At 37.9% G+C, this 10774-nt stretch overlaps 1 protein-coding gene across 5 annotated transcripts in view; it reads right to left on the reverse strand.

The window, feature by feature from the left end:
• The window catches only part of MIS18BP1 (MIS18 binding protein 1), a 69196-nt gene that overhangs the window by 50170 nt on the left and 8252 nt on the right, over positions 1-10774 (reverse strand). For 3 of the 5 annotated variants that reach the window (XR_001819441.2, XM_017509833.2, XM_017509831.2), the window contains exons 3-5: positions 7996-8130; positions 7290-7765; positions 771-844 (exon numbers count right to left, since the gene is read on the reverse strand). Coding sequence is in view for 4 of the 5 variants with exons in the window: in XM_017509833.2 (XP_017365322.1) it covers positions 771-844; positions 7290-7765; positions 7996-8130 (685 nt within the window). In the remaining variant the exon portion in view is untranslated. The remainder of the gene's footprint in view (positions 1-770; positions 845-7289; positions 7766-7995; positions 8131-10774) is intronic. The other 2 variants (XM_037731815.1, XM_017509832.2) reach the window with 1 other exon arrangement.

Genomic DNA, 10774 nt, shown 5'->3' on the forward strand with positions numbered 1-10774 from the left:
TCTCCTGCCTCAGCCTCCTGAGTAGCTGGGATTACAGGCACGCACCACCATGCCCAGCTAATTTTTTGTAGTTTTAGTAGAGACGGGGTTTCACCATGTTGACCAGGACGGTCTCGATCTCTTGACCTCGTGATCCACCCGCCTCAGCCTCCCAAAGTGCTGGGATTACAGGCTTGAGCCACCGCGCCCGGCGCTATAATCTTTTATTACAAATATTTGTAGCACTAAGAAACTGGTCTTGAAGAATAGGAAATGGTGCTAAGAAAGTAGCAGAATTAGGTAAAGCCCACTTACCTGATGATGCTCTCACTTTAGGGAGAACCAGACAGTGCCAATGATTACTTAATATGTAGCTTTATGGCAAAGTTTTAAGTAATTTTGATTCCTTTTCTGGATCAGTAATTTATATCTGGTTGTCCCAATTTAGGTGTGAGAATCTGGACTGAAATGCATGTAGTAAATATTAACTGATTATATATAATTAAGCAGATAATACCAGTCCATTTATTAGCACTTCAGAAAAAAATAAAGCACTATACAAATTTGAACTGTCACTATTTTTAAAAAAACTTGAGTAAACATGCAAAAACAAGAAAGCTGGTAGTAATGAATGTGGCTAGGACCTGCACAGTAATTTTACTTTTTTGCCTTCAGTTCATTACCTCATTAGGTCTTTGTTTTGTGGAAGATGGTATCTCTCATGCATCACCTTTTAAGTGCTTACACATAATTAAAGTTTTATTAAAAGAATATTGAAATATTATACTTACATCAATTTTCCTTCTACACATATAGCAGTATTATTATTGATGCTTTTAATCACCCATTCCTGTAGCTGAACTACCTAATCAAGTACAAAACAAAGAACATATTTCCTGTATTACTTGCAGCACAAGCTTTACAAAATTAACATACATTAAAAGAAAAAACTTGTCTAAGTAATCCAAATATTCTTTAGTGCTCATTTACATAGGATTCACATTCTATTCTAGATAGTATTAGGTAAAATACTTGTATATAATTAAACAGAAAAGACTTAATTCAGGTTGTATTGCATTTGCTCTAAACAATTAAACTTCATTCTATTATCAAATCTCAACTGATGGGGAAAAAAATCATGTAAAATCCCAGGGTACAGATTAAAACACCAAGTCCTGGCGGGGTGCGTGGTTCACGCCTGTAATCCCAGCATTCTGGGAGGCCGAGGCAGGCAGATCACGAGGTCAGGAGTTTGAGACCAGCCTAACCAACATGGTGAAACCCTGTCTCTACTAAAAATACAAAAATTAGCTGGGCGTGGTGGTGCGCGCCTGTAATCTCACCTATTCAGGAGGCTGAGGCAGGAGAATCGCTTGAACCTGGGAGGCGGAAGTTGCAGTGAGCCGAGATCTGGCCACTGCACTCCAGCCTGGGCGACAGAGTAAGACTCTTGTCTCCAAAAAAAAAGAGTCCTATAAAAAACCCAATAACGAGGAGTGAAAAGAAGTCAGCTATGTTTTGTAATTAAAAAATTAGAGCTTTTTTTTTTTTTTTTGTAAAGTTTAGAACTGCATCCCAATTTTCTACCAACTAAAAAGGTGACTGCTGGTAATCTACATTTAAAGGCAATTTATTCCATAGTGAACATGTGAATAGCTCAGAGAACTCTTTTATTATTTTAAGGAAAATATCATTCTACTGGAAAAAAAATTGACCATCTATGCAAAGAAATTCTTGCATATATTTCATAAAATTTAAGATTGAACTACAATGAGAAAAAAGGTCAAAATTTATGGAATAATTTGAGTGCAATTTACTTTATATATAAAGTTATACATTTACAAATAAAGACAAATTCTCTAGTTGTAGTTTTATACTGAGTCAGGAAAAGATATTAAAATGTGACAGTCTTTGTTATGACACGTGTCAATTATGTTCATTTAAAAAATTATAAGTAATGGCCAGGGACAGTTGCTCAAACCTGTAATCCCAGAACTTTGGAAGGTCAAATTGGGAGGACTGTTTGAGCCTAGGAGTTCAAGACCAGCCTGGGCAATAGTAAGATTCCTCAAAAAATTAAAAAATTTAGCTGGGTGTTGTGGTATACACCTGTAGTCCCAGCCACTGGGGAGGCTGAGGTGGGAGGATCACTTGAGTTTGGGAGGTCAAGGCTGCAGTGAGCCTCGACAGGTGATGGAACATGACCCTGTCTCAAAAAGTAAATACATAAAAATAAAAAATTTGGGGTAGGATGGCTTATAAGCCGTGGGTCTCAGTAGTAATGGCAAGGGGATCCACCATCGTGTCTCATCCTCACCCAAGACACAGACATGGCTTCTGTTTTTAAGCCCCTATTAAATGTTTCTTTCTGAAAATAAAAAATTATAGGTAGGACTTGGGGAAGGGGCAGTAAATAATACTCCCTTTTTACCTTCTCCCACATTTGGAACTACGTGAGATATATCAATGCATCAGTCAGATGTAGATAATCCTGTACCATACTATTATACTGCTTATATAAGATATCAAAACATTCATTATTCATTCAACAAATATTTGTTGAGTTCTACACACTGTTTTAGATAGCGGATTCAGTGAGAAACTAAACTGCTGCCCTCTTAGGTCCAACATTCTTGTGTGTGTGTTGAGGTGGGGGTCAGAGGCGAGCAGGATGGTGGCACTAAACAAATATGAAAACGTCAGGTAATGATAATTACTATGAAAAATAAATATAAATGGAGTACTTTTTTAGACAAAACAGTCAAGGAATGTCTTAGAAGAGAGAAGTGAATAAAGTGAGGGATGAATCACATGGATATTAAGACGAAGATTCTTCCACGCAGAAAGAGTTAGACCAAAGACCGAGGTAGGCACACGGGAAGGCAGAGTAATTTGAAAGGAGTAGGTGACAGGGAATAAGCGGTGAGGCTTGAGATCTCCAGGATTAACTAAGTACAGCTCCATAAACCATGGCAAAGGCTTAGTGTTTTCTACTGAGATGAAAAGTTACCAGAGGACTCTGAACAGAATAACAACATTTAATATTTTAAGGGGCTGTTGGGAAGAGATGAGACTATATAAAGATTTTAGCTTCTGTCTGGAAAACAAAAATGACAAGGAGAGAAGCAATACTGGAAACAGGGAGACCACTAGGCTATGACAGTTAACCCTAGACTAGGAGGTAGTGGTTGAACAGTGAGAAGAGGCCACATTCAAGACAGTAGAGCCAATGGGATTTCTTCATGGTTTGGATGTGGAGCATGAGAGAAAAACAAAAGTCTGGGATTAATCTAAAATTTTGCCTAAACACTGGGGCCAATGATACTACAATGTACTAACACAGAACAATGGAGGAGAAGGTGCAGTAAAAACATCAAGAATAAGAATCTCACATTTTCTTACATTTTAAATTTGACATGCCTATTTGATATCAATAGAAAAGTCATACAGACAACTGTACAGAGAGTAGAGTTTAGAAAATATTCTGGGCTGGAAACATATTTGAGAGCTATCAGCATAGAGATGACATTTAAAGCTATGACACTGGAGATACAGTCTAGAGGGTACATGTAGGTAGAGAAACATAGGACTGATTTGTAGTAATTCCAACATTTCTAGGAGTGATTCTGGGGAAAGAAAGAGTAAAGAGCAAGGGGGACTGAGAATGGATGGCCAGCCATGTAGTAGAAAATCAGGAGAGATCCTGGAATACAAAAGACAAAGCATAACACTTTTTTTTTAGTAAGACATTTTGATTCACTGCATTAAACCTTCATGAGAAACTGAGAATAAGAAATAAGAGGCCAAGCACGGTGGCTCATGTCTGTAATCCCCACAGTTTGGGAGGCGGAGGTGGGCAGATCAAGAGGTCAGGAGATAAAGACAATCCTGGCCAATGTGGTGAAAACCTCATCTCTACTAAACAAAAAATTATCTGGTGTGGTGGCATGTGCCTGTAGTTCCAGCTATTCGGGAGGCTGAGGCAGGAGAATCACTTGAACCCAGGAGGCGGAGGTTGCAGTGAGCGGAGATCATTCCACGGCACTCCAGCCTGGGGGACAGAGCAAGACTTCATTAAAAAAAAAAAAAAATCAGCCGGCCAGCTGTGGGGGCTCACGTCTGTAATTCCAACACTTTAGGAGGCTGAGGTGGGCGGATCACTTGCAGTCAAAAGTTCGAGACCAGCCTGGTTAACATGGTGAAAATCCGTCTCTGCTAAAAATACAAAAATTAGACAGGTGTTGCGGCGCATGCCTGTAATCCCAGCTACTCAGGAAGCTAAGGCAGGAGAATTGCTTGAACCTGGGAGATAAAGGCTGCAGTGAGCCAAGATTGCACCACTGCACTCCAGCCTGGGAGACAAGTGTGAGACTCTGTCTAAAAAACAAACAAACAAACAAACAAACAAACAAAAAACAAAAATCTGTCACTGGATTTGGTGTTATAGAGATGACTGATGAACTTGGAAAGGGCAATATTCATAAAATAGTGAATATTTTATGCATAGTCCAAAGTGAAACATGTTCAAGAAGGAATGGAGAACTTAAAACCATGAATACATAAGACCTCTCTCAAAGTATCTTGCTATAAAAGGGAAACAAAAGATTCTGTAGCAGCGGGAGTTGGATAAGGGATAAAGGAAAGATGGACTTTCATTTGCATGTTTTTAAAAAAATGCAGGCCATGTTTCAACATGTTTATATGCTAAAGAGAATAATCTAGAAAAAAAAAATTGAGGGGGCAATTGAAAAGGCAATGTCCTTTAGATGGTAAGAGGAAATGAATGGGTCCTGAAAAGGAACATAAATCGTCCATCCATTTTTAACAGGAGGGAAAAGCAGGGTACGTGAAAACATAGCAGCAGTTAGATTCTGTGATGGGATTATGAAGTTCTCAATGAAATGGGAATGAAGAGAAGGTCTGGAGGTTTTTGGAGAGAAAAAGTGAGTTATTCTTCCAGGAAAGTCAGAGAGTAGATTGACAACTGCAATGTACCAGGAGTAATGGGGCAATACTGGAGAGGCCATTTAAGGTTTGTTGTCAAATTTAAATGAGACGAGTCAGCACAATTGTGTGGTTTTGCTACAGCCATTTTCAGCTGTCTGGTACAGGAATGTAGAGTTAAATTTAACGAGGGTTGAGATTTTGCCAGTGGAAGAGAAAGAAAAAAAGAGTTGAGACTTATAACCTATAATGATTATAGTGATGGACTAGGGAAATGAGGACATGAGAGTTGATGGATGAATGCTGTCTTAGTGGGGTCAGAACATTGATGGGGAGGGGTAGGAAACAGTGCTAGAGGGGAAAGAACTATAGAAGTTGGCAGTGAGACAGTGGCACGTCTGAAAGAAAATTCAGTGCATGTTTATTTGGTAATGAGAAGGAATGGGGATGTCTATGGTAGAGGGTAAAGGTAGGAGAAAGGTCACTGATTATCAAAAAAGGAAGGTTGGATGGATCATCTCAACGAGTGCAGATGTAACCAGAGATTATGACAGAAGTAGTCGAGGGAAAAATAACAGATGTCAAACACTTAATGCAAGGTCATAACTAGGAGGTTGTATTACAGATGTATACAACTGGTAAAGTCTTATGGCATGTGCTTCTAAGAAGCTTTAGAAAAAAGGAAGAAAAAACTGTCTGAAGTAGCAATAAGGAGAAAGGGAAACACGCCTTATGTCATCTCTAGGTCCAACAGAATGTGAGATACGAGAAAAAAGGAGCCACCACTTGAGTCGGTTGTAGAGGCCGTATTTTAGTTAGAGCAAGGTTAAGAAGTCTTCATAGAAGACAGGGAGTAAAACATTTTGCTGATGACATAACTGGAGTTCAAAAGGACACAATGTAATGTATGTAGAGTTAGGTATGAGTGAGAAATTGAGACAGAATTAGTAATGTACAGAACTAAATAGGGATAAGAGTCTTGGGAAGCTTGGACTTCTTGTGGAAACTGAGATAAACAGAACTATAGAGATGATGGAATTAGTACTACGGGGCCTCTTAGAATAGTTGCCTTCAAACTTTTCTGTTTAACCCACCTCACACATTTTTAAGTCAACATCTAAAACTTCTCATCTGAAGTTTAAATATTTTCAGGCCGGGCACAGTGGCTCACAACTGTCATCACAGCACTTTGGGCGGCCAAGGAAGACGAATGACCTGAGCTCAGGAGTTCAAGACCAGCCTGGGCAACATGGTGAAACCCCATCTCTACTAAAATACAAAAATAAAAATAAAAAAATTAGCCAGACATGGCAGTGCATACCTGTAGTCCCAGCTACTCGGGAGGCTGAGGCAAGAGGCTGAGGCATGAACCTGGGAGGCGGAGGTTGCAGTGAGCCAAGATTGTGTCACTGCCCTCCAGCCTGGGCGACAGAGTGAGACTCCCGTCTCCAAAAAAATAAACAAATAAAAGTTTAAATATTTTCAAATAATGTGATTTCCAGTGAATATATTGAGATATAAAACCATAACTGGTATATCGTGCTTTAAAATTTAGATGGCTACCAGGAAGGCTTAGGTGCCCAAGAAGCCAGCCTGGGCAACAGAATAGGGCCTCATCTAAAAAGTTGATTATTAATGAAAATTTAGATAGAATTTATACTCCATCTCAATTTTATAACGCCCATCATCCATTTAAGAATTAATGGCTGGATGCTGTGGCTCACACCTTTAATCCCAGCACTTTGGAACGCCGAGACGTGAAGATCGCTTGAGGTCAGGAGTTAGGAGACCAGCTTGGCCAACATGGTCTCAAAATATAAATAAATAATTAATCAATGGGCAAACCTTTAACAATTAGAAATTTTACACTCCATCTTCCTCCTTAAGTCTGTATTTCCTTTCCACTTTCTTCAGAGAATTCATCCTAATTTAACAGTTTGATGCTTTAAAGTCTTTTATTGATTATATTTAATTTGGGAAAAATTCTCAAATCTTCAGATGCTACAATTCCTTTCTATCTTAATTGATCTAATTATTTTAACAGTACCCTAAGTATCAGAAAAAAAGAGCAGAAATGAATTCAGTGTTTATTACCAAAGTGAACAAGTAAATTACTGAAGACTACACAACTAGTAATACAGCAAGATAAGACTTAACACCTGGGTCTTGTTACATTCAGCTCACTGTTCTTTTCACTAGGTCACACTGTCACTATACTATATAATGAAACATGATAATGAAGACACTGTTAATAATGAAGCACACAGGTCCAACTCCTAGCTAGGAAAAGAAAAAGAATGAGAGAACATTAAAAGCTCTTGAAGAATGAGGTAAAAATAGAATATCTGCCTTAAAAGTTTTCCCACCTGATTTTTTTTAACTTCATTTGTTATAGTTTGAAATATTCTTGGAGAAAGCTTTGAAACATTTCTTTTTGACCTCCGAGGTATTGTTATATGAAGTCTTGGTGTTGCAAGTACAATTTTACATGTATCTTTTGTGGAACCCGGTAGACCAGTCTCCCCAGGCATTGCTTTTTCATCTCCATCCTTAACTTCCCGTTGGGAAGTCCCTTCTGTTGTCCTCTCACTCTCAGAAACCATTAACAGACTGCCAATAGGAACACAATTAGTACTAAGAGTCTCAGCATTAGTATTTTGAAACTTTTCATCAGCAGAACCTATGCCTTCTAAAACAAACGTGTCCTTTTTAGACCCAGTGGTTCCAACTATATTTTCCTTTGAGTCAAGAATTTGTTTAGCCAATTGAGCTCTAGTTAATGCCTTGTTTGGGGCTTCTGCAGCCAAAAAATTTTCCTGTTCTTGGTTCAGAGTTGGAAGTTCTGCAAAAAACAAGAAAGCAAAACAAAATTTATAGAAGGATGACATAAAATTAAAAGAGAAATTTAGGTTAGGACTGTTCCACCCGCCTGCCCAGTCTTTCTCTGAGTGTCTCTTTTATGATTCAAGCTTTTGTCCAGAGCCAAAGTTTAATGCCCACACAGGGAAAATAATTACCTAGAACATTTAACAACATACTTAAGTAACTAAAAACAGACAAAAAATAATTTACCGTAAGTTAAATTGTACAGTGGTGCTTTCTGTGCTTTCTTTTCCTGCTGGCACAGAATCTTTTGTTGGACCAGGAGGAAAGTATCATTATTTGATGATTCTAGAGGAACTTCTTGGACTGGGGTTAAGGTTTTGTTTTTTAAAAAAAGAAGAAGTTGAACTGTATTAGTCACAAAGAAAAAAACAGTTTTTAAAATTCTTGAAAACAAAGACACTTAGATTTAGTAATGATCAAACCAGTATAGTACTTTTGCAATATATGATAGTTACATACATTTTTCACTGTCTTATCTTTTCAGACCTTTACCCTGGTTCTCTATACCAACATTATGATGTGGAAGAATTTTTTAAAACCTTCTCCAAGACAACCTGCCAGCTTTAGACAAAAGAATTAGACTTAGAAACCTAGAGATCTGGAATTCTGGTGCTGCCACAAATTGGGTACGTATATATTAAGCTTACAATATAAAGTGTCACTCAGTCTAGAAAACTCTGATTCTGCTCTACTTGCTGTAAATTTCGAAAGCATGAAAGACAGTCAAAGAGTTCAAACTTATTCTTTAAAAATTAAAATGTTGAGATGCAACAGCAGACTCAACCATAATTTATGTCCTTTAGACAGCTTTTTAGTAGACCTCCAAACACTCAGAAGTTGAAGGTTTCTCAACTAAAACAAATAAGGACTAATAGCACAGCTTACATTTTATTATGCTTTACCTCCTAGATCTTTAAAGTTTAATGTTTCTCAAATGTAGTTTCTTTCACACAAAAAGGCGGTGATGATAGACTTAAAATTTGATCCTGAGAATAATCATCTTATATGTTTAATTTTAAATTTAATCTTTTAAATTTAAATCTTATACTTGAAAAAACTGGTAGTGACTATGCTTTAATTAAGTATGCCACTTTGATCTCAGAAATCTTTATATTTAAAGATTTTGTTATAACAACATGTCACAAAAAGAAATGATAAATTTCTATATCTTTAACTCATTCTTCTGGAAATGGCAAGGCAATTCAGTAGTAATTCAATCAAATGCAACAAGTTATATTTATTCACTTATTTGGGAATCCAAGATTCATGCAGACTCTCTAAAAAGTTTCTAAAACTATATATTGTATTTGTGTTTGTATTTGTGTATATTTTCTGGGGGAAAGGGTCACCAAATTCTCAAAACAGGTATTTCTTACTCTCAAATGCTACCTTATTGTATTTAAACACTTTAATCTGCATTATTTCATTTGCCTCTTCCTTTTATCCTAGGCTATATGACAAACAGACGACTTTGTGAGTCTCCCAACTTCTACCCCCAAACTCCCTTAGAAAACTGTGTTGGAATAGTCACTGTCTTGGAAATTCAACAATATACCTACAACCTACTGTATGGTGGTTAAGAACATGGGCTTTCTAAGAGGTAGCTATATTCAATTCTCAGCCTATCACTTGTTACCTATGAGACATACAGCAAGCAGACTTACTCTCTCTATAATCCCCATTTACAGACTTCTAATGGGTACCTACCCATAATGTTTGTTGAAAGGATTAAAAGAGATAAGGCCAGGCTTGGTGGCTCATTCCTGTAATCCCAGCACTCTGGGAAGCCTTGGCGGGCAGATCACCTGAGGTTGGGAGTTTGAGACCAGCCTGACCAACATGGAAAAAACCATCTCTACTAAAAATACAAAATTAGCCAGGCATGGGGACGCATGCCTGTAATCCCAGCTGCTCGGGAATGCTGAGGCAGGAGACGCGCTTGAATCTGGGAGGCAGAGGTTGCGGTGACCCAAGATCATGCCATTGCATTCCAGCCTGGGCAACAAGATTGAAACTCCGTCTCAAAAAAAAAAAAAAGAGACAGATAATTCATGTAAAATATCTTTTATTATCAATGACTGAAACTCAGTAAAATCTCAATTTCAACTGTTGTACTGTCCATCTTTCCAGATCATTCTCTCAAATCCAGTGACTATCCAAACAAAATGTATACTTCTTCACAATCCCTCATCTTCGCCCTCATTGATCAACTTCAATTTCACCATGACTCCTTCACATACACCCTCAACTCCTCTGTCCTCTGTCACTTTATTCTATTTGGCAAAATTACAACCCAGTTAAATCCAACTCCCTCCCTATTCTACACCAGCACCTTAGCAGCTACACAGGGTTAAAGGAAAACTCACAGCCATATTTAGTGGTTCCAGTTTAAATTCATGTCCACATATCTTAAACAGCTCTTCCGTGTTACCCAGGATATCAAATTTAGGCCTCTCCCAAGCTATTCAAACCTCTACCTCCTCAAACTGCTTTCCACATTTGCTCAGCTGATGACTTTACTTCTTATTTCAGATTATTTGTGAAGTCATACAATGACCCACCAACATCTGTGTAAATGGCTTTCTTTTCTGTTAACAATTAGTCTGCTGTGTTCTGGTCAAACCTCTAATGATGCATTAGATTATATTTCCTCTCAATCAATTACTAAAGGGCATCATACTAGCAATTTCAATTTTTTTCTTCCTACTCCATTATTCCCAACAGCATATAAAAATGCTGCATTTCACCAAGTATTAAAAATGATAAAACTTTAAACTACACTTGCCATTATTTCTTTGCCCCCCTCAAAAAGAGCTGTCTACGTTCACTATTGCCAACTCCTCTTGTCATGTTCTCTCTTGAACCCTTTCTTTTTTTTTTTTTTTTTTTTTTTTTGAGACGGAGTTTCGCTCTTGTTATCCAGGCTGGAGTGCAATGGCGCGATCTCGGCTCACCGCAACCTCCG

The sequence above is a fragment of the Cebus imitator genome, unplaced genomic scaffold (assembly GCF_001604975.1).
Source record: "Cebus imitator isolate Cc_AM_T3 unplaced genomic scaffold, Cebus_imitator-1.0 Scaffold423, whole genome shotgun sequence".
Lineage (NCBI taxonomy): Eukaryota > Metazoa > Chordata > Mammalia > Primates > Cebidae > Cebus > Cebus imitator.